The sequence below is a fragment of the Ovis canadensis genome, chromosome 3 (assembly GCF_042477335.2).
Source record: "Ovis canadensis isolate MfBH-ARS-UI-01 breed Bighorn chromosome 3, ARS-UI_OviCan_v2, whole genome shotgun sequence".
Taxonomy (NCBI): Eukaryota; Metazoa; Chordata; class Mammalia; order Artiodactyla; family Bovidae; genus Ovis; species Ovis canadensis.
The window spans coordinates 60,590,542-60,614,581 of NC_091247.1; the positions used below are offsets into that span (position 1 = coordinate 60,590,542).

At 45.2% G+C, this 24,040-nt stretch overlaps 1 protein-coding gene across 1 annotated transcript in view; it reads right to left on the reverse strand.

Moving 5' to 3' along the window:
- Window positions 1–21,357, reverse strand: part of TTL (tubulin tyrosine ligase) — a 38,312-nt gene extending 16,955 nt beyond the window's left edge. Inside the window, exons 1-4 of the mRNA XM_069583206.1 lie at window positions 20,802–21,357; window positions 16,710–16,788; window positions 7,138–7,370; window positions 1,365–1,500 (exon numbers count right to left, since the gene is read on the reverse strand). Of these exons, the coding sequence (XP_069439307.1) occupies window positions 1,365–1,500; window positions 7,138–7,370; window positions 16,710–16,788; window positions 20,802–20,958 (605 nt within the window). The 5' untranslated portion in view covers window positions 20,959–21,357. The remainder of the gene's footprint in view (window positions 1–1,364; window positions 1,501–7,137; window positions 7,371–16,709; window positions 16,789–20,801) is intronic.
- Window positions 21,358–24,040: the final 2,683 nt, after the last annotated feature.

The following is a 24,040-nucleotide window of genomic DNA, read 5'->3' on the forward strand; positions in this document are numbered from 1 at the left end:
CTGACAAGGAGACTTTGGTCCATTCAAAAGACACAGTATTTTGAAGAGATCTGAGTGGGCTGGTTTTTATGGTTAATATGAAACCCCCAGTTGCCAAGTTTACTCTTTTAGTAATCTTAGGAAGACTGTTCCTACTGAACCTGGTCTGACAAGACAGGTGTTTGAGAAGCAATAAGTCAAAGTGAAGGCATGAAGGTGAGAGAGTCCTGGTTGGGTGATGATAGAAAGGCTTGGGGCAAGCTGGGGCCAGGGCTATGCAGCTTTTGAAAGCACCCACAATCTCTTTCTCTTTGCCATGTCCTTTCTTGGAAACATAAAGTCCAAAACCCTAAGGTGTGTTCAAGAAACCCTTGAAAAGTGGGACTCAGATAACAGAGGGAGGACACAGCCTTTAGCAGGGTCATGCGATCTGCTGTGTCTGACTATGTGTTCTGTGTGTATCTCTTTGCTTCTTTCATAAGCAAGCTCCACACACTGATGCCCTTCCTTTTGGATCCACTAGTCATCTCCAGATCCCAGGGACGGTGGAGCCTGGTGGGCTGCCGTCTATGGGGTCGCACAGAGTCGGACACGACTGAAGCGACTTAGCAGCTGCAGCAGTCATCTCCAGTAAAAAGAATATTAAAGGGACTTCCCCGGTGGACCAGCAGTTTAGAATCTCGCCAGTGCAGGAACACGGGTTCAATCCCTGGTCTGGGAATATCTCACATGCCATGGGGCAACTAAGCCCATGTGCCACGACCACTGAAGCCCGAAAGCCCTAGAACTAGAGTTTTGTGCTCCACAGCAAGAGAAGCCACTGCAACAAGAAGCCTGCGCACCACAACTAGAGAGTAGTCCCCGCTCGCCGCAGGTAGAGAAAGCCTGTGTGCAGCAACAGAGATCTGGGGCAGCCATAGACAGCTTTTAAAAGAGAGAATACTAAAAGAAAAAGAGAGAGAGGAAATTCATCATCTTAGCCACATTTTATAGAAAGACAAGAGAAAGAGTGACAGAAAACCAGAAAATGAAGTACAGAAACTCAGTCCCGTTCAGCCACTCAGCTTGAAAGTGCTAGTCACTCAGTCGTATCCAGCTCTGTGCGACACCATGGACTGTAGCCTGCCAAACTCCTCTGTCCATGGGATTCTCCAGGCAGGAATACTGGAGTGGGTTGCCATTCCCTTCTCCAGGGGATCTTTCCCACCTAGGGATCAATGCACTGTGGGCAGGTTCTTTGCTCTCTGAGCCACCAGGGAAGCCCAACTTGGGTGACATTGAATGCAGTCCAGTACTTTCTCACACTCCAGATCACACGGGTCATCACGCACGATTGCATTTTTCCCAGATTCGAAAAACAAAAACTCCAGACGTGGATGTGTTACCGGATGTCAAACTTGCGATGACCGGGCTCCAGGAGCAGAGGGCGCTCCAGGTACTTCTGGATCACGTGCACCTGGCCTTGGTTGTCTATGAAATCCAACAGTTCTGTAGCATCTGAGGAGATGAGGATGCCTTCACCTAACAGGGCAAAAGCAAAGCCAGATCAGTCTGGTTCATCCCAAGAGGAAAAAGAAAAGCTCTCTGCAAAGCCAGAAGGGAAATGCTGACAGCCGATAGGAGGCTGTTACTGGCCGGCTCGCTTTTCTTCTCCATCCCTTCCCTCCTTCCATCTTATTCTCCTGTCTCCCTACAAAAGCACCTGCATTATCCAATCCTACTCTCTATTTACGTAGGATTGTAAACACCATCATGGCAGGCTCCAACCATGAAATTTCATTTTGATGGATATTCAAAATCTGAGCGTGATGAATACAGGCCACTACTCTTGGTCACTGGTATCACAATAAAGGTTGTGTGTTGCTTATAACCAATAAACCCACTGGAAACACTATATTTTACAGAAACATCAGTAAGGTTACGGCATGAAGACAAATGTAATAGAACATTCTTGCAGCACTATAATAGAAAACACTGGATACATTCAAAGTGTCCATCAACTGAGAGATAATCATACTGAGTAAAGTCAGTCAGACAGAAAAAGACAAATATCATAGGATACCACTAATATGTGAAATCTAAAAAAAAAAAAAAAAAGGTACAAATGAACTTATTCACAGAATAGAAATAGAGTCACAGATGTAGAAAACAATCTTATGGTTACCAGGGGTGAAGGGGAGGGGGATAAACTGTGAGACTGGGATTTACCTGAACATACGTATTGGAAGAAACACAAGCTGGGATCAAGATTGCCGGGAGAATTATCAATAACCTCAGATATGCAGATGACACCACCCTTATGGCAGAAAGTGAAGAGGAACTAAAGAGCCTCTTGATGAAAGTGAAAGAGGAGAGTGAAAAAGTTGGCTTAAAGCTCAACATTCAGAAAACTAAGATCATGGAATCTGGTCCCATCACTTCATGGGAAATAGATGGGGAAACAGTGGAAATAGTGTCAGACTTGATTTTTGAGGACTCCAAAATCACTGCAGATGGTAGTTGCAGCCATGAAATTAAAAGATGCTTACTCCTTGGAAGGAAAGTTATGACCAACCTAGATAGCATATTGAAAAGCAGAGACATTACTTTGCCAACAAAGGTCCATCTAGTCAAGGCTATGGTTTTTCCAGTGGTCATGTATGGATTGAGAGTTGGACTGTGAAGAAGGCTGAGCATCGAAGAATTGATTCTTTTGAACTGTGGTGTTGGAGAAGATTCTTGAGAGTCCCTCATTGGAAGGACTGATGCTAAAGCTGAAACTCCAATACTCTGGCCACCTCACGCGAAGAGTTGACTCATTGGAAAAGACCCTGATGCTGGGAGGGATTGGGGGCAGGAGGAGAAGGGGATGACAGAGGATGAGATGGCTGGATGGCATCACCGACTCAGTGGACATGAGTTTGAGTAAACTCCGGGAGTTGATGATGAACAGAGGCCTGGCATGCTGCAACTCATGGGGTCGCAAAGAGTTGGACATGACTGAGCGACTGAACTGAACTCCTACATATAAAACAGATAACTAATAAGGACTTACTGTATAGCACAGGGAACTCTACTCAATACTTGATAATGACCTATATGGGAAAATAACCTAAAAAGAGTGGATATATGTATAACTGATTCACTTTGCTGTACACCTGAAACTAACACAACATTGTAAATCAACTATACCCCAAGAAAAAGTGTCCCTCAACATTAAATAATGGATGTAATATTTGAAAAGAGCTTTGATATTTTCATACTATAAAATTCACCCTTTTAAAGTGTAAAATTCAATGGTCTTTAGTATATTCGAGAGGTTTGCAACCATTACTACAATCTAATTTTAGAATGTTTTCATCACTTCCCCCCAAACTTCATACCCACTAAACACTTATACCCATTCCTTCCTCACCCAAGCCTCTGATGACCACTAACCAACCTACTTTCTATCTCCATAGGTTTGCTGAATCTAGAGACTTCATATAAATGGAAATAAATAGTAAAGGGCCTTTTTTGGTCTAGATTCTTTCATTAACATAGTTTTTTTCAAGCTTCATCCATATTGCAGCATGTGTCAATATGCCTTTCCACCTTTCTATGACTAAATATTCCACTCTGTGGATGGCTATACCACATTTTTTTCAATCGATCAATGAATGGACATTTGGGTTGTATCCACTGTTGTTTGGCTTTTTAAAAAACTTTTACTTTATATTGGAGTATAGTTGATTTTCAATGTTGTGTTAGTTTCAGGGGTATAGCAGAGTTAATTCAGTTATACATATACATATATATTTGGGTCTTATAAAGGTGCTATGGAGATTTGTATCATAGTTTTTGTTTTCAAAAACTTTTGAAAAATGTTTCCCTCTCTCTTGGAAATTAGCATCATTAGCCTTCTTTCTGACTAGACTGTGGGTCCATGAGTGCAAGAGAACCATGTCTGTCTCATTTATCTCTACCTCCAAATGTTCATTATTTCTCTTATTCATCCATCCATCTATACATTCATTCATTCACTCAATATATATATTGATCCTCTGTTGATTGTCAGGTGCTATCCTGGTCCCAGAGACAGTGCTGAGTACAAATGTGACGTGGTCTGACTCTGCTCTAATAGGATCTCTGTCTACTGTCCTGTGCAGAGATCGGGAGAATGGCCAAGAATAGGAGGACAGGGAGCAATGCTCCAGGTGACAGTGAAAGTGACTCAGATCCAAGATGGGCGGTGGAGATGGTAAACACTGGCTTGCTCTGAATAGTGTCAAGTTATGCCAAGTATACCCAGAATGCTAGGTACTATGCGTTTGTTTAATAATATTACAATTCATTCATTCAGCTATTCATTTCATTTTGTAATTCCCAAATAAAACAAATCCACATCACTAATCTCCTCAGCTCCTAAAGTGAAATGTCTTCTCTGTTTGGCATTAATTCTGTCTGCATCTCCCTCTGCTGCTGAGCATCACTCTCTGTCTTGTGTTGCTGAGGGTCCAGGGACCACCAGGGTGGGATCACCGCCATGACCTGACATGTCCTTCTGCCCAAGGCCTGCCTCACTCCTTGTTCTCGTGCCGGTCAAGTCCATGACACAAGGATGCAAGATGTCCTCATGGTGGCCACCCTGACTCCAGTCTCCATCCACAGGAGGAATCTGAAATACTCTAGACGACTATTTCCTCTTCCAATTCCCCTGTTTACTACTGGAACAAAGCTAGGGGACAGTTCTGCAGAAGAGGTCACAGGAGGGGAGGGAGAGGCAGGTGAGGCACCTGAGGATTCTAGGTGATGCCCTTCTGTCTCACAGTTCGTGAAAAAGGTGAGGTCCACTGGACCTGGGATAAAAATAAGTACCAATGTGTCAGGGAGAAGAAGGGAGACAAGGGATAGTTAGGGAATTTAGGATGGACATGTACACACTGCTGTATTTAAAATGGATAACTAACAAGGACCTACTATACAGCACAGGGGAACTTGATTCAATGTTATGTGGCAGCCTGGATGGGAGGGGAGTTTGGGGGAAAATGGATACATGTGTATGTATGGCTGAGTCCCTTAGTTGTTTATCTAAACCAGAAAATCACAACACTGTTAATCAGCTATTCCCCAATACAGAATAAAAAGTTTTTTTAAAAAAAGAGATAATTACCAAAATGATGGTAATAGGTGTTTTAATTTATCATAGGGGAATAATAGTATCTGTACATTCTAACTTCCTATAATGAACCTGTATTGTTTATAAGATCAGAAGTGAGGTTGGAAGTAATAATGAAGTTGATTTTGATTCAAAAAAAAAAAAAAAAATTGAGTACCAATGGCCAGACAGTCTTTCAAGGCAATCAAAGAAGCATAAGTTCAAAATGGAATGGTTTTTAAGACAGCATATGATAGTAGTTATAGAGAAGGACCATGTCTATGTGATCATTACATTGGCAACTGCCTTACTTTAAGCCTGAGCTATGGCACACCTTACGCCTTCAGTGCATTCATTCACACACATTTATTAAGAGCCTGCAGGGAAGGTACAGAGATGAAGAAAACAAAGTCTGTGTTTACATGGAACTTGCAGGATTATGGAGGAGATGAAGAGATAAACTAATAAGTAATAGGGTGCTGGAAAAGGTTAGTGCAGGGATGGAAAATTAAAGCAGGGGAAAGGATAGAAAGCAATGGACATAGAGGCTATTTTAGATCAGACAAGCCTCTCTGACAAGGCACCATCTGAGCTGAGAAAACAGCTTGTGGAAGTGCGTTCCAGGTACAGAGATGAATTCAGAGTATTTGAGGGACTCTAGGCAGGCTTCCTGGCTACAGTACAGGGAGCAAGGCCAAGGATGGGGGTGAGATCAGAGAAACGGGCAAATATCAAGTGGTGTCGACTTCTAGCAGGACTTGAGTTTATTCTAGTTGCCTCAGGGAGCCAGCTGGTAAGTCTTGAGTGGGGAGTAATATGATCATGTTTCCATTTTTAAAACATCACTGGGCCCAAGAGCAGGAGAGCTGCTGTGGAAAGGCATTGTAATTACCTAGGTTAGAGAGAACAGGAGCTTTGGTGTCAAGTGAGAGCAGTGGAAATGGTAAGAAAAGTTCTATTTGAGACTCTATTTTAAAGGTAGAGTTAGCATGACTTGCTGATGTGTTAGAGGTTGACTGTAAAGCAAAGAGCAGGCAAGAAGGACTCCCAGGTTTGGGGTTCAGAGGCTGGGTGAAAAGTGGGATCATGTACTCCATGAGCAGGCAGAAAGAGGAGCAGGCTGGGGTGGGTATAGTTTGAAAGGAAACAAAAGGTTCTGCATCAGACATGTTAAGTTGAAAATGCTTACCGTTGGGTTTGGAGCTTAAAGAGAAAGCCCTCAGCTAGAGACACTTTTGCTTATTTTATTTTACTTTATTTTAGTATACAGTAAGTCCCCTATACATGAACCTTCAAGGTGCAAACCTTCAAAGATGAGAACGTGCGTTTGTATGTCAAAATCACGTAAGGTAGTTCACGCGTCTGGAGTACACTGTCACAGGCTGTATCCTCTGCAAGTGGTTGTGCAGCTTGCCCTTCGTCCCCTATTGTTGATGACCCTTCAGCTGTACCATCTCCCACCTCCTCTCCCTCCTCCATCAGTAACTCTTCTTGCCCATTCACTCGATGCCAGCCCCTGGTGCCAGCCGTTGCACTATGCTGCTGTACTTTTCGAGGTACTGTACTGTGAGATGAAAAATGCTTATTTTTTTAAAATGTCTTATTTGTGTGAAAAGGATTATAAATCTATTACAGTACAGTCCTATATGGCTGATTGTGTTAGTTGGGTACCTACGGGAAGATCCCCTGGAGAAGGGAATGGCTACTCACTCCAGTATTCTTGCCAGGAGAATCCCATGGACAGAGGAGCCTGGTGGGCTACAGTCCACGGGGCTGCCAAGAGCCGGACACGACTGAGTGACTAAGCACACACACAAACAAACTGGGCTTATGAATGTGCTCTCAGAATGGAACTAATTCGAACATGGAGGACTTACTGTAAGTGATTTGGAGATATAATTTCTAGGTCATCAGAACCTAGATATTTTAAGTTGTGTAACTAGATGTGGTCTCTAGTCACTCATCTAAAGACATCATTTGAATCTAACAAAGCATATCAAGCACCTGCAGGGAAGGGAGAAGGGGCAGTGATGCCAACTCACCTTTGGCTCCGGCTGATGACTTTGCAATCCAAACGTTGCCCTCTCCCTCCTCTTTCTTTCTGTTATATGAAGCCAGGAAGAATTCTCTCTCATCTGTCCTTGAACTATGGAGCGGTGGATGGATTCCATTCTGAGCTGGAGCAACTGGGGTCTTGAGGTTGGTTGGATAAATCACGTAGGACTCAGGGAACCATGTGCAGGACTCAGCCAGTTCTGGGCTGGTTTTGATGAGCCTGGCAGATGATAGAAGGTCAATCTCTCTTCTGAGGACAGTCTCTCCCTCTATTCAGAAAAGCCAGTGCTTCGCCCCACAGCTCTCCAGGGAGGCATGGCCAGGGCCCAGAGCTGGTGTCCTTATCCCACGCCTCACTCTTGGCCTCACTCGGCAGACCACAGAGCAGCACACAGCTGTTACACAAGACCTTACAGGCATACTCCATGGAATTCCAAAGGGGCTTAACGTCCAGAACTTTAACTCCTCTTAAAATGCATCACTAAGGAAACTTAATTTGCAGTGATCCTGAAACAACATATTTCCAACAAATATGCTATAGCTAAGCTAGACCTGCACTAACAAAACCAAGTGGAGAATTGAGGAAACTATCTGGAATACTAGCAAAAATACTACCTTGGCCCAACTCTGGAGAGAAAAGCCTAATACTTCGGAATTTGAAGGATCTTAGTTCCCAGACCAGGGATCGAACCTGAGTCACTGGACTGCCAGGGAATTCCTAGGAAGAGTCTTTCTACTGGAACACAGGACTCTAATGGTCATAATTAAACACATCTCCTGCCTCCCAAATAACGAAACAAGGGGGATATAACATCAAGCACTTAATAAACACAAGGGCTTCCCTCGGCATCGCCTTCCCAGTGAGATCCGTAGGGGGAGGCACCAGCATCACCTTTCATGGATGAGGTACTGGGTCACAGAGAAGTGAACTTCCCAACATCATAAAGGTAGTGAGGAACAGGCAGGATGCAAGCCCTGAATCGTTCCTAAGTCCTGACTCTAAACCCATCCTTGGTCCCCAGGAATCAGAGGAGGGAAGAACCTAGCCAAAGACACTCACAAGCATCCCTTGAGCTGCACTTCCTTGTCTCTCTAAAACAGAAATGCCAGAGCCTGGTCTGTAATCAGCAAAACTCAGCCGGTGAGCCAACAGCAGAAATAATGAAAAGAAACTATTAATTGAGATTTTTAAATAAAGCTCTTCTCTGATAGCTCAGTAAGGAATCCGCCTGCAATGCAGGAGACCCCGGTTCAATTCCTGGGTCAGGAAGATCCTCTGGAGAAGGGACAGGCTACCCACTCCAGTATTCTTGGGCTTCCCTTGTGGCTTAGCTGGTAAAGAATCCACCTGCAATGTGGGAGACTTGGGTTCGATCCCTAGGTTGTGAAAATTCCCTGGATGCCGGGAGCCAGTGTGAGGAATCCCGCCCGTGACAAGGTCATGAGGAAGGAAGCTGACATACGCAAGGCATGCTCAGACTTCAGGGGCCCCTCTGGAAATTCCTAAGCATGTACCCCAACAAAAATCTGCCGGTTTTTGTCCTCTGCTTTTCCACTCTTCTGACATTTTCTGGAAAAAGTCAATTCAGGGCTTTAGTCTTCTGCATTTGAAAGTGTTTCAATCCAAAAACCCCTCTGATGGCTTTCTAGCCTGCCTGCAGGACTCGTACAGCTGCGCATGTGATTGTTTGAGGCCTCCTGACTGCAGGAGGCACAGGAAGCTTAAAACATCCTAGGAAAGGCCAAGGATGAGCTGTAGGGGCCACCTCCGCTTCCAGGGCTGGACTGAGGCCTGAGCGCTCCTGCCGCAGAGCCGGCTGCGCCAAATAATGTCTCTATGAGACTGGAGAACTTTCATTTTTTTCCAGGCGGGTTCCAATTTGGGGTGGATTTTGTTTTTGTCTCCCCCCTCCCCACCTTTAAAATTTTTTTTTTTTTAACTGGCATTTTGTCTCTGATTCTCTAAAGCCCTCCCCCCTGGCCTTCATCTGTTTTGATTGACATCTTTGCTTTCTTCTGTCCCCTTCACGCCAGATCCCTAAGTTCCCTTCCAGCTTGGGGACTCAGGGTGGGATGTGGTGTGGAGAAGACCCGGGCCCCAAATTCCATCTATTCTTCCTGGATCCCAGAGGGTGGGGGAGGAGAAGAGGGTGGCATCCCCAGCCCTCCAGCACTGAGGAAGAATGGGGCTGCTAAGGCCTTAGCTCTGATCCCTTCCCCTTTCTCCCTGCCCCCAGGACTGGGCCACTTCTGAGTGGGGCAGCGGGTTCTAGCTCAGCTCATGCTGAGAATGTAAGAACTACAAACAAAATTTCTATTAAATTAAGTTTTGTGTCTTAAAAAAAAAAAAAAAAACATCCTAGGAATGTAGGAGCTTCCGAGGAGTCAAAATCTTTAGAATAGGACTGATTAAAAGTTTCATTTGTTGAGTCAATACTTGCTGCCAAATTTTCATATCCTTTATTTTTAGATATAGTTGGTATATAGAAAAACAAGTAGTAGACCTGGTATTAGCAACATTAGATCTTTGAGTTAAGTACCTTCTTTGTTATAACCCACTGCACCTTTGTTCTATAGAGATGTAACTTTAATGCTTTAAGGAGATGCAGATTAAAGAAAAACACTTCAGGGGAAACAAAATTAACATTCATTAAGGAAGAGAGCCAAAAAGTGTTAACAAGCCTCTTGGCCAGAAGATAATGGAAATCACCTGAGACCTTTTGTATACAAAATGACATACGGAAAGAGTCTGGGCTGCGAACGCTACATAATTTTGTGTTACCCATTGATCTCCATGTTTTATCAAAAGTATAAAAGGCCTTCTGAACAATAAAGGAGGGGGCCAGTTTCTCTAACTAGTCTCTTGGCTTGGTTTCTTGGGACTCTGGCTCCCCCGTGTCTCTCTCTCTCTCTCTCTTCTTCTCTTTCCCTCCCTCTGCTCTTTACTTTAATTTCAGGCTGAATTTCCATCTGGGGCGCGGAGGCTCGCCAGGTCTACTTACTTGCCCTGGCTGTTAAGACCCGCGTGAAAGGGAGCTTAAGGCGAGGCACCCTTAGATATTCAAGCGGGTGCCAGTGGCCCAACGTAGATGGTGCAAATTCCTTGTCTGGAATTTTATTGGTCTTCCTCGTAAACCAAGCCATTCAGCCCTCTTCCTCCACTTAATCTTCCTACTACACTATAGTTTCTAATCTAATCTTACATTAATAAACAAACAAGTCTTTCCACGCCAACGCCGTCCACCCTTCGAATTCCCTGGATCCACCGGGGCTGGACCCCGGAACCTGGACAAAGGGAAAGGCTACCCACTCCAGTATTCTGGCCTGGAAAATTCCATGGACTTATAGGGGTCACAAAGAGTCAGACACAACTGAGTGACTTTCACTTTCACTTTCTTTTTAAGTCAGAGGCAATGGAATTTAACTTAAAGAACTCAAAATAACCAAAAAAAAAAAAAAAAAAAAAACCACCAAACCATGCATTTCTACTCACAGACCATTCGGCTCTATCTGCACCATCTGATATGGTGGCCATGAGCCACATGGAACTTTCAGGTGCTTTGCAGCACTTGAAAAGTGGCCAATGCAACTCAGGAACTGAATTTCCAACTATGTCTAGTTTTAATTTAAAAGTTGAAGCATCGTAAGATAAGTTTCCATGAAGCACAACAGTACTGTCTGGCAAGATGATGTTTCCCTTTCACCAGTGGATGACCTAAGATGCTGCTGCTGGAGGGTGGCCTGTCTGTCGGGTGCACATGCTGCTTCTGGAATTAAACATAAAAGCATCACTGTTCTGCTTGTGGACAATAGATGGATTCATGTGATTGTTTTCCAGGCACTGATGATGCGCTATAACATGCTTATTATGCTCATAGCACAAGTTATAGTGATAGCCTTGTTGTTGTTTACTCAGTAAGTTGTGTCCAACTCTTTATGACCCCACAGCCTGTGGCCCTCTAGGTTCCTCTGTCCATGAAACTTCTCAGGCAAGAATACTGAAGTGGGTTGCCATTTCCTTCTTCAGGGGATTTTCCTGAACCAGGGATTGAACCTGTATTTCCTGTAGGTGATTCTTTACCAGTAAGCCACCTGGGAAGCCCTAGTAATAGCTAGGTACTCATAATTGGTAAGCAAGCATAATTATTTTTCTAATTAAAAAAATGTGTATGGACAAGTTCTTCAATTTAAAACAAAGGTATACTACTGATATAAAACTGAGTGGAGATGCAGAAGCTAGAGCTATAACCACACAATAAAGGAAAAATAAGCACTAGAATACATTCAAATGAGTGTCACAAATTTCACCATGGACAGCAATTAAAATCTGCTGTGTTTCGGAGAAGGCAATGGCAGCCCACTCCAGTACTCTTGCCTGGAAAATCCCATGGACGGAGGAGCCTGGTAGGCTGCAGTCCATGGGGTGGCTAAGAGTTGGACATGACTGAGCGACTTCACTTTCACTTTTCACTTTCATGCACTGGAGAAGGAAATGGCAACCCACTCTAGTGTTCTTGCCTGGAGAATCCCAGGGATGGGGAAGCCTGGTGGGCTGCCATCTACGGGGTCGCACAGAGTCAGAAATGACTGATGCGACTTAGCAGCAGCAGCAGTGGAAGGGAAAATGAAGTTTGTTGTATAAAGGGGACATTTTCAAGAAACATAAGGAATTTGATAAGTGTTTACCTTTCAACAGTCAAAAAACAAACAATGAAATTAGTGGCTAAAATCAGAATTAAAAACTCCACAGGAAAAAAAAACTTTAAACATTTTTAAAAGGATCTGGGTTTGTAATTTTGTTCAGCTCTGAAATGGCTTGGATTCTTACACAAAAAAACAGTATCATTTTAGATGGAAATGTAGTAAAAGAATTTTGAGGAAAGCCTAAAAAAATATTTTACAAAAAGTGAATGGTCTTTAGTTAAGCCATCAATAACTGCCCAGAGAGTACAAAGCATTTCTAACAATATCAAAGATTGAATCAAAATTTGAAAAATTTGAAATATTTTTCCTTATCTTTAGATGAGCTGGGTGATACAAGCTGCCCAATTAATAATTTGTATATTTTGCCTCAAAAGATTTCCAAATATATGAAAAAATATTGTCAAACTGCAGCCTAAAATAGAAACTCATGGTAAAGATATTCCCTAATCTTTACATTTGTCAGGTGAATTCCATCTATATGTGATAAAACAGTTTCTATCGTGACAGACATTGCTTCAGCTAACCTGGGTTAAAGTCTGGATTTACTGGGATTTAATGAGCGCAGAAGAATTGATGCTTTTGAACTGTGGTGTTGGAGAAGACTCTTGAGAGTCCCTTGGACTGCAAGCAGATCCAACCAGTCCATTCTGAAGGAGATCAGCCCTGGGTGTTCTTTGGAAGGAATGATGCTGAAGCTGAAACTCCAATACTTTGGCCACCTCATGCGAAGAGTTGACTCACTGGAAAAGACTCTGATGCTGGGAGGGATCGGGGACAGGAGGAGAAGGGGACGACAGAAGATGAGATGGCTGGATGGCATCATGGACTCGATGGATGTGAGTTTGAGTGAACTCCAGGAGCTGGTGATGGACAGGGAGGCCTGGCGTGCTGCCAGGGGGTCACAAAGAGTTGGACACGACTGAGCAACTGAACTGAACTGAATAGACTGATGTTTGCTTGTGTGTGTCTTTTTTTTTTTTTTTGCTTTATTGCTACATTCTGTTGCATGATACATATCGACACATACTAAAAACATTTGTACTCAGTATGGATAAATTGTTAAAATGGTTCAGTACATACTTGCAAATGATACAATGAAGAATGGAAGAAACAAAAGATGATGAATTTAATGATACTGTGTTCTTTACCAATGCCCCTGAGTAAGAGATAGAAGAATTTTACCAGGGTTCTTGTATTGTTAACTCCAATTCACATTGTCTTAAAATAAGAGGAACGCTTACCAAATCATTCTTTTCAATTATTATTTCACACAATAATCAAAGATAAAAAATGGCCTTGTGATTTATACTTTTCCACCTATATCCATGCTGCATATGTCTTTCCTTCTTTTTCTTCCCCTACACCCCAAGGCATGCAGGATCTTAATTCCCAACCAGGGATCGAACCTGTGCCCCCTTGCAGTCGAAGAGCAGAGTCTTTACCACTACACTTCCTGGGAAGCACACCAATAAAACTTTAATGTTTGAGTTTAGACATGCTATAAATATAAAATACACACCAGATTCTGAAGACTTGAATACAAAAATAATATATCTCATTAGTTGTTTTTTATATTAATTACATGTCAAACTGACATTTTAGAATTATTTGGTTAAATAAAATATATTACTAAAATAAATTGTACAATGTCTTTGTACTCATTTTTTAAAATTAATCAATCAACTAATTAATTATTTTTTTTGGCTGTCTGGGCCTTCGTTACTGCACGGACTTTTCCCTAGTTGTGGCGAGTGGAGGCTACTCTCTAGTTGCGGTACGTGGGCTTCTCATTGTGGTGGCTTCTCTTGTTGCAGAGCACGGGCTATAGGGCCTGTGGGCTCAGTAGTGTGGCTCCCAAGCTCTAGAGCACAGGCTCAGTAGTTGTGGTACACGGGCTTAGTTGTTCTGAGGCCTGTGGGATCTTGCATCAGGGACGGAAACCCAGTCTCCTGCATTGGCAGGCAGATTCTTTACCACTGAGCCACCAGGGGAGCCATCTTTGTACTCATTTTAATGGGGCTACTAGGCAATTTAAATGATACATGCAGCTAGCACTCTATTTACTTTATTTTGAATCTGCCAGCCATGCAGGGAACCTGGGTTCAACCCCTGGGTCAGGAAGAACCCCTGGAGAAGGGCATGGCAATCCACTCCAGTATCCTGCCTGGAAAATCCCATGGAGAGGACCCTGGTGGGCTACAGTCCACCGAGTCGAAAAGAGTTGGACACGACTGAGCAACTAACACTTTCACTTTCACTTTGAGCCGTATAAACTATGGGACAAAGGGAATGACCGCAGTCCTTCACAGGACACCTGAGAGAATGAAGGAAGTTTAGAGGATGACGACAACCCCCAGCCCATGTAAGTCACGTCGCCATGTATAGGGTGCCATAACAGACCACGTCACATGCCTTGGGGAGGCAAGAAGCGGGCATGATCCCCGACATCCTCACAGATGGGACATGGGGATTCTGAGTGGCATTGTCCAAGGCCACAGAGATCCAGACACTTACTCAGATCTACTCATGCCTCTAGCTCTGAACTCTCTCCATTTTATCTTAGCTGCCAAGTATGCAACTATAGAGAACATTACTTTTCACAGTATCCTCTGCTTTTTACTCAAAATAAAATCCTACCTTTATCTTTAGAAAAAAAAATCATAGAATAAGCATTTTATCAAAATATCTAAATGAATAACCTCAAGAAACAATCCCACTTCTACTCCTAGTTCTTGTGAAACAAACTTCTGAGTTCTAAATATGTAAATAAGGGGACTTCTCTGGTGGTCCAGAGGTTAAGAATCCACCTTGCAATGCAGGGGACATGGGTTTGATCTCCGGTCAGGGAACTAAGATTCCAAAGGCTATGGAACTAAGCCCGCACACCATAACTAGAGAATCCTTGCACTATAGCTAAAGATCTTGAATGATGCAACAAAGATTCTATGTCACAACTAAGATCTGATGCAGTCAAGTAAATAAATGTTTAAAAACAAATAAATACGTAAATATGTAAAAAGAAGACTTTATGAAGCTTTGTTCTGCTTTAGGAGTAGCTGATAAACCATGAAAATCCATCACAGGGAGAAGTGGTACATAAGTTACTGAGGGCAGTGAGTCTGAGCCAAAAGGTGGAAATATTCCTATCAACACAAGTTAGTAAATATCTAGAGCCCGAAAAGCAGCGTGATTGGGGAAAAGAGTGTTTTCATTGAGTCATGGCTTCTGGTGTTGTCTTACCCAAGTGATGTGTTTGGCTACATACACACTCACACTAGTCACCGTGGAGGGAATCCTGGAGACCTGATTTTAGGGGCCCCACCCCTCTTTCATTTATGCAATATGGACTCTGACCCTCGGATGAGTCCAAGACTTTACATAAATTAATTCAACTAATCCTTAACAACAACCCTGAGGTAGTTGCTATTATTATCCTTATTTTACAGAAAAGGAAACGAAGGCATAGGGTCAAATGCTCAGTCTGTGCCACTGTTACAGACATTCTGTGCATTACAACCTCTTTGTGAAGGATGCACTGAGGCTTAGAGGGATTAGAAAATTTGCCCAAGCTGTTAAGAAGAGTTGAAATTAAAACCCAAGCTGCTGATCCTAGACCTTAACCACTGGATCAGGCTGCCCCCTTCCACCTCATGACACCATTCTTCTTTTTTTGTTTTGTTCTGTCACATAGCAAGGCATTTGAGATCTTAGTTCCCCAACCAGGGATGGAACTCGTGCTCCCTGCATTGAGGAGGAAATGGCAGCCCACTCCAGTATTCTTGCCTGGAGGTTCCCATGGAGAGAGGAGCCTGGCAGGCTATGGTCCATGGGTCACAAAGAGTCGGACACTGGACTGACTTAACCACTTTGAGTCTTAACCACTGGACCATCAGGGAAGTCCCATGATGCTGTTCTTTTGGCAGCAAGCCGTAAGCGAACTGCTCAGAGATGGGCAGTGCGGTAGATACTGGTATATTCTCCCCAGGTGTCCCTTCTGAGGGGACCCTGGCTGCTGCGAGTTGACTGCTATAAGCACATGTGCACCCCTTCTCCAGGGACCAGCTGCTGCCTAGAAATGCTGGGAAGGTGTGTCCTCCCATAGCCAGTGGCTGACCGACATCAGAGTCTAGACTATCAAGGGGCCGTTTGCTCCAATTTCCATGGAATCAGGCTGAGTTGAGATTTCAGCTGAAACCACCTCTTTGCTTGGCTGCTTCCCGGGCTTCCCTGGTTCTCAATGAGTTTCTCCTGCGAGCCCTCTCCTCATTAATCACTGCCATGAGAAGCCCTGTCTTAGGCTCTGCTTCAAGGAATCCTCACCTAAGAGCTGTTGTTATTGTTGAGTCGCTAAGTCGTGCCCGACTCTGCAACCCCACGGACAGTAGCCCGCCAGGCTCCTCTGTCCATGGGATTCTCCAGGCAAGAATACTGGAGTGGTTGCCATTCCTGGGGAATATTCCCTACCCAGGGATCGAACCTATGGATTAGCAGGCAGATTTTTTACCACTGATCCACCAGGGAAGCCCCTCATGTAAGAGACAGGCAGGCTTTACCAGACACATACAGCAAAGTTTGGATAACAATCAAAACTAATATTTGGGGACTTCCCTGGCAGTCCAGTGGTTAAGACTCCTAGTTTCCAATGCAGGAAGCACAGGTTTGATCCCTGGTCAGGGAACTAAGATTCCGGCAATGTGGCAACACACACACACACACCAAAACTCATCTTTGATTGCTTTCTAAATGAAAGTATTTTCACCCTTAAATGACAATTCCACATTCTGCTTAAGTGCTTCAGGATGAAATCTTACGTTTATGTGACAATGGAAAACACTGGGTCTTAAAGAACACTTACTTCACTAAAGATGCTTTGCGACACAATTTGTCGGCCCCTCTGTAGTAATTCACCAACTGCATCAGCCCAGGCTCATGACCTGTGAAGCAGAGAGGAGGTTCAGAAAGGAAACAGACCATTACTCCGATGGAAAACAATGTCAGCACCTGCATACAGGACACAGAGCAAGCGTGTCATGCTTAGCTCATCTTTCCCCCATTATCAGACTGGGTGTTGGAAAGAGACTGATTCTGTCGCCCTGCGCCTCAGTGCCCCTTTGCTCAGTTTTCGGCTCGCAATTCTCACCCTTCGCAGAGTGGAAATTATACCAGTATCATGGGTCTGCCAAGGACCACTGCTGCCTTTGCTCCTAGGGTGGACAAGTATTTTCTATTTTGCCTCTCCTGGATCCCCACCATACCCGACTCGTGGCGTAACACATGGATTTAATAATCTCTATACAGTAAAGACTCAAATGGTCAGACTTCTGAAGTTGCTACCCTTGCTCTCTACAGCCATCGATGAAGGCAGTAGAACTAAGATCCTGCTATTTGCGAGCATGTCTACCTCTGCAAACTTTTAGGAGAGCCATTAGCTAGCTGAGAGGGGATGGTGGAGAGGTCGTGTCTATAAATTCAGGAGCCCTGAGAATATGTGCATACTTCTGTGCATACTCCCACAGGGAAACTCATTTACAGTAGGTTGCACTGCATGCCCTGGCCTCTATAAAACTAAAGCAGAAGGATACAAATAAAAACAAAATGCTCAATTAAAAAAATTTTATTGAGGTAGTTGATTTATAATATTGCATTACTTTCAAATGTACAGCAGTGATTCAGTTATACATATATCTCTCTATATATATTTCAGATTCTTTTCCACTGTAAGTATTTAATAATCATATCCATTACAAGATATTGAATATAATTCCCTGTGCTATACAATAAACCCTTCTTTTTCATCTATTTTATATATAGTAGTGTGGATTGGTTAATCTCATAGGCCTAATTTTTCCCTTCCCCTCCCTCCTCTTTGGTAACCATAAGTTTCTTTTCTATGTCTGTGAGTCAGTTTCTGTTTTGTAAACAAATTCATTTGTACTATTTTTTCTTAGATTTCACATATATGTGACACATAATATTTGTCTTTCTCTGTGTGACTTATTTCACGCAGTATGATAATCTCTACAAAAGCCTCAATGTATATTTAACATCCTAACAAAATGCACTGAGTTTTCAGCCACACAAAAGAGGAATGAAACAAAGGGAGTTAGAATTGAAGATGCCAGATGAAAGAATAGTTCATCGGAGGACAGCATATAATCAAATAATTTTCAGGCACTAACTAGCTCTTATTATCTCCCTAAGACAGGTGGACTGGTTCACACCTAAACTGCCCACCTTCTCATCTCCATGGCACCAGCATTCTTGGGCCTTTATCTGGCTGGGCCATCTCCTTGGGTTTCTCACTGTGTATAAAAGGTAAATACCCCTAACATTGAAGTCATATAACCACCCGGCTGTGGGATGCTGTTTTGCTTTTTTTTTTTTTTTTTTTTGCTTGCTTTTAAGAAACTAATCTTTAAAAAAAATTTTATTGAAGTATAAGGGTTTGTTTATTTTTTGGCTGACACTCTTTTTTAGAATTTCTTTTTTTAATTTTTATTTTATATTGGACTAGAGTTGAATTGGGGCTTCCCTGGTGGCTCAGTGGTAAAGAATCCACCTACAATGCAAGAGTCACAGGTTTGATCCCTTGGTAGGGATGATCCCCTGGAGGAGGGCATTGCAACCCAGTCCAGTATTCTTGCCTGGAGAATCTCATGGACAGAGGAGCCTGGTGCACTACAGTCCATAGGGTTGCAAAGAGTTGGACACAACTGAAGAGACTTAGTGCGCATGCACACAGTTGTTATTTCTGGTTAAACAGCAAAGTGACTCAGTTATACATATATAGAATACTTTGCATTTGCTAATATCAAACTCCCAATCAGGATGCTTGGGAGTTAATGTCATACAAGTTTCTGTTGTACGATGGGGACTGCACCGAAGGACTGATTCCAACCCCCAGAAATCCTGGAATAAGAGAATGTGCCTGGAGATTGCCTTTTATCTCCCCAGGAAGCCCTCAGCTTTCTCATAAAAACCAAATGTTTACTGAGCAACTGTTGACTTCATGGTAACGGTGTAGGTTTTGGACCTTCTAGAATTCTGCTTCTACACTCTAGTGCTGAGCCCCTCAGCAGTGCTGATGGCCCCTGGTTCCACCACCACCAAGCCACTATTGTCATTTGTTTTTTTTTCTAATTTACTTATTTTTTATTGAAGGACTGTTGTCAGCTTTTAATTTTAGGATTCCAACCTCAGCTCTTTCAGCTAGGTACCACCCAGTCCAAAGAAGAAAGTTGTCAGGCAGGGAAGCAGAGAGAGTAAGAAGGAAATTTAACATTCTCAACAATAAGCAGGTCTTTTTCTTTCAGGGAAGGTATTCTTGCTGAGGGCTTCCTGGGGAGACAGTTTAACAAAAGGCAATCTCCAGGCACATTCTCTGTATTCCAGAATTTCTGGGGGTTGGAATCAGCTCTTCCATGGAGTCCCCATCATACATTAGAAATTTGCGTAAGAATAAAGAGTTGTTCGTGGTCCCATTTTAATGAAATTTCAGTAAGAATAGGGTGAACCCCCTTCACTGCTCAGATCATTACAATTCTACAGCTCCCCTCCCAATTGTGCTCTTTCTATAAGCTCATCAAGGGCTTGTTTGGTCGCTAAGTTGTGTCTGATTCTTTGTGATTCCATGGACGCTAGGCCGCCAGGCTTCTCTGTCCATGGGATTCTCCAGGCAAACATGCTGGAGAGGATTGCCATTTCCTTCTCCAGAGGATCTTCTCCATCTTGAGATTGAACTCATGTCTCCTGCATTGGCAGGTGGATTCTTCACTGCTGAGCCACCAGGGAAGCCCTCAGCAAGGGCAAGCCAATTTCAAATGGCTATTTTCATTCTTTGTCTCTTCCATCTCTCCACCCTCTGACCACACCTATTTCTAAAAACACTCTCCTCTACTAGAGGTAGGACACTGCCCTCTTCGGGAAGCCCTCCAAGGCACAGATGACTTTTTCTCATTATCAGTCCTCTCCTTCCATTCTTTGGCAACATGTTGGGGTCCCATAACCGGGGGAATTTTGGCAGGGCGCACTGGCGACCTCGAGTGAGGCTGCAATTCCCGGATGACTGTGCAGTGAGGAGTGGCCGTGAGACTGTGCTCAGGTCAATGGGATGTGAAAGGAAGTGATCCGCACAACTTCTGGATTACGTCATCTAAAAAGGAGCCGCTGGTCCTCTCCTTCTCCAGCCCCTTCCTACAGGCGGATATGGAGATGTTGTGCTGCCTGCTGCAACCGTGGGCGCGAAGGGAACTCCCTCGGAGAGAGCCGGACAGAGAATCCAGTGTCACGAAAAATCTGCATTCAACACGCAACTGTGGAAACGTGTTCTTTGGTGGTCTAAGGAATGGTCCAAAATCAGACACCCTTCCGCCCTCCGCCAGGCTGGGCTCATTGGTTTTGGAATTCAGAGGTCTTTTCCAAATCCCCTGACAGTTTATTTGAGTCTTCGGGGAACTCAATGCTCAGGGCTTTCAACACACGCAAGCACCCCTCCCGAGCCCACACAGGCAGGGCGGAATCCTCAGAGGAGGAAATTTGCAAGAGGACTCCAGCCAGACATCCGTCCCCGGCTCGCGGAGCCTCGCACCGCCCGGCGATCCGCCCAGCCGACCTGCCCGATTTGGGGGTGTCGGGCCCTGGGGAATCCGGGGAACAAGCGGTCTCGGCTCCCCGCCCCCGGAGAGACCGACGCCCCCGGGGGGAGAGGGCTGTGGGGACCGGTCACTGTCAGGGGGCAGCTGCCGTCCCAATGGCCCGCACAGCCACTCCCGCCCCAAATTCGATCGAGGGCACGAGAAGGCAAGAAAAACGCTGCGCCTGGCCCTCTACGGATGCAGTTTTCGATCTGACCGAGGAACGACGGAGGGGAAAAGGTTTCCGACCTTAAACAAAAGCGCTCCTACGGGGGGAGGGAAGGAGCAGGAGGGCGCAAAACGGGGACGCTCACCCAGTCTGCCGAAGGGCAGCCGGTTCCTTTCTCCCAGCATCAGGTTGAACCTGGGGTTGTCCCGCCGCAGCCGCTTCCAGTGGCCGGTGGCGAGCAACAGCCGGGACACCTCGGCGTAGACGCTGCTGTTCTCGTCTCGCACCACGAAGGTGTACATGGCGAAAGGCCGCGCGCCCGGGCCGCCCCGGCAGCCGCCGCAGAGACCAGCCGGCCGGGCGGCGGCTCAACTAGGGACCAGCCCGGGCGCTAGCCGCGTGCCCGCCCCGCTCCGGCCCCGCCCTGCACGCTCCGACAGCGCCCCCACGCCCGCCCCCAGCGACTCCCGGGTCCCGGAGGCTGCCCACTGTATGGCGCCTGCGCGTCTGCTGGAGCCGCGAGCGCAGCCGGGACGCCGCACCCACCCCCGGCGCGGCCCCGCCCATCCTGGGTGTGGCCACTCCCACCACCGGAGCGGCCCCGCCTCCGCCCCGTGATTCCTTGCGGCCGGCTCTGCGGCTGGCTACGGGGTGGAGGCTTGTACCCACAGGCGAGCCCGGCACCCTCCCCGGGCCGCCCCCCTGAGCCTGAGGGTGCGGGGGCTGGCTGGAGGAGGGGGAGCGCGGCGGCAGGTGCGGGCCCTGGAGAGGACCGGAAACTGGGGCGGTCCTCCCGAGCCCAGGGTCACTGTCGAGGGGCGGGGACTGGGCGGTGTCGGAGGATCACTTTTCAGGGGGTTTGCTCTAGTAGCTTTCTACCTGCTATTTCAAGGGGACATTTTATGGATTAAAAGCAAGTTCTAAGGCTTCATTCTGTGTCTACGATGCTCTTTTACTCTCCTGTTTAAAGACCGCAGAAAACCAGAAGCGTTCCGGTGGCTGCTGGTTTCCTTTGGGGCGAATGCTCCTTTCACCTTCTGAGACCTCCTGGGTGGCGCACAGCCGGAGGCTGGAGGTGACTTTAGATTCCTTAGGTCACTGGCATGGGACTTCCCTGGTGGCTTAGTGGTAAAGAATCCATCTGCCAATGCAGGAGACACAAGAGACTGGGGTTCAATTCCTGGGTGGGCAAGATCCTCTGGAGAAGGAAATGGCAACCCACTCCAGTAGGCTTGCCTCGGAAATCCCATGGCCAGAAGAGCTTGGCGATCTACAGTCCATAGGGTCGTAAAGAGTGGGTCCCGATTGAGCGACTAAGGTTGTTGGTTCCCTGCATACAGGCAGGGGAGCCCTGGATCTGCCCTGCTCTTACCAGCGATGGGCCACTCGTTTTCCCTTCTTCAGAACCATTTCTCCTTATGAGTGAGGGGAGGGTGGTGCTTTGAAGTCCGTTCAGTCCTGATCTCACTCTGAATTCCTTTTAGGAAACAATTTTGGATGCATCTGAGGGAAGGAGAGAGGATTTCTCGCAGAGGTTCCTAGACTTCCTTATAAATTACCCACATTAGCCCTCACATCTATTACTCTTCTCTCCCAGCGCATTTTGCCCTTACTCCCCGGGGGGGGGGGGAGTACTTGCCTGTTTTGTGCTTCCAGTTGGGCCACTATCTGGGGGCATCACTGGCTGTGAGAAGCTGGCTCAGCGGGGAAATGGAGCAGGCCAGGAAGGCTGGGGTGATTACATTTGCTCACCCCTCAAGCTCCACCCACAGCAGTCCAACATCCCTGAGGAATGAGAGTTGGTAGATAGTCCCCCAGCTTCCTCACCCCTCCAGTGAATGAATCCGAGGGGAGGCACACTTCCTACACTTTAATTCAAGGTCATCGGCAGAAGCACTCCAGTTGTCCACAGCTGTAACCTGTTCATTCATGCATCTTCTCTTGTTGGATTCCTTCCTTCTTCTGGTTTATTGTCCCACCTCTCTTAGGATCACTTACCAAATAAACTCCTTGCTCTCAATCCCTTTATCAGGGCCACCTTTTGGCGGAATTCAGGTGAAAACTGTAACGCTTCTCTTCACAGCCAGTCATCTTAAGTATTTATTTATTTGGCTGCGGCATGCAAGATCTTCAGTTACGGCATTCAAACCCTTAGTTCCTTGACCAGTGCTGGAACCCAGGCCCCGCTGCATTGGAAGCATGGAGTCTTAGCCACTTCCCAGGGAAGTGCCATCCACAGCCAGTCATCTTGACAGTGACACCCACTTTCAGCCTTCTTCCTCACTCACTCCTCCTGCACTGCCCACTCACCCCTGCAAGCTGGCTTCTCTCTCTACTGCTCCACAGCCATGAATTTCATTAGGACTCTAGCTGTCTAAATTCAGTCGTTTCTTTTCTCCCTTTTCTTACCTACATTTTGTAGTGAACATTATCTTGTTTGTTTTAGTTTTTGTACAGCATCCTTTATCTGTGATAATGGACTCATTTTTCTGCTTGTAACCCACTTTGTGTGATTCTGGTGGGATCAACACTGTGCATTATGGGCACTGGAAAATGAATATCCAGACTTGGTCCAACAGGCCAGCTCCATCCCTTTTGCCATTGTGATTGGTAAAACATAAGAGAGTAATCCAAATTTTCTACCTGAGCTATGGGTAAAGATAGATCATTCAAGTATGACCTAAATCAAATCCCTTATGATTATACAGTGGAAGTGAGAAATAGATTTAAGGGTCTAGATCTGATAGAGTGCCTGATGAACTATGGAATGAGGTTCGTGACATTGTACAGGAGACAGGGATCAAGACCATCCCCTTGGACAAGAAATGCAAAAAAGCAAAATGGCTGTCTGAGGAGGCCTTACAAATAGCTGTGAAAAGAAGAGAGGCTAAAAGCAAAGGAGAAAAGGAAAGATATAAGCATCTGAATGCAGAGTTCTATAGAATAGCAAGAAGAGATAAGAAAGCCTTCTTCAGCGATCAATGCAAAGAAATAGAGGAAAACAACAGAATGGGAAAGACTAGAGATTTCTTCAAGAAAATTAGATACCAAGGGAACATTTCATGCAAAGATGGGCTCAATAAAGGCCAGAAGTGGTCTGGACCTAACAGAAGCAGAAGATATTAAGAAGAGGTGGCAACAATACACGGAAGAACTGTACAAAAAAGGTCTTCACCACCCAGATAATCATGATGATGTGATCACTAATCTAGAGCCAGACATCTTGGAATGTGAAGTCAGGTGGGCCTTAGAAAGCATTACTACAAACAAAGCTAGTGGAGGTGATGGAATTCCAGTTGAGCTGTTTCAAATCCTGAAAGATGATGCTGTGAAAGTGCTGCACTCAATATGCCAGCAAGTTTGGAAAACTCAGCAGTGGCCACA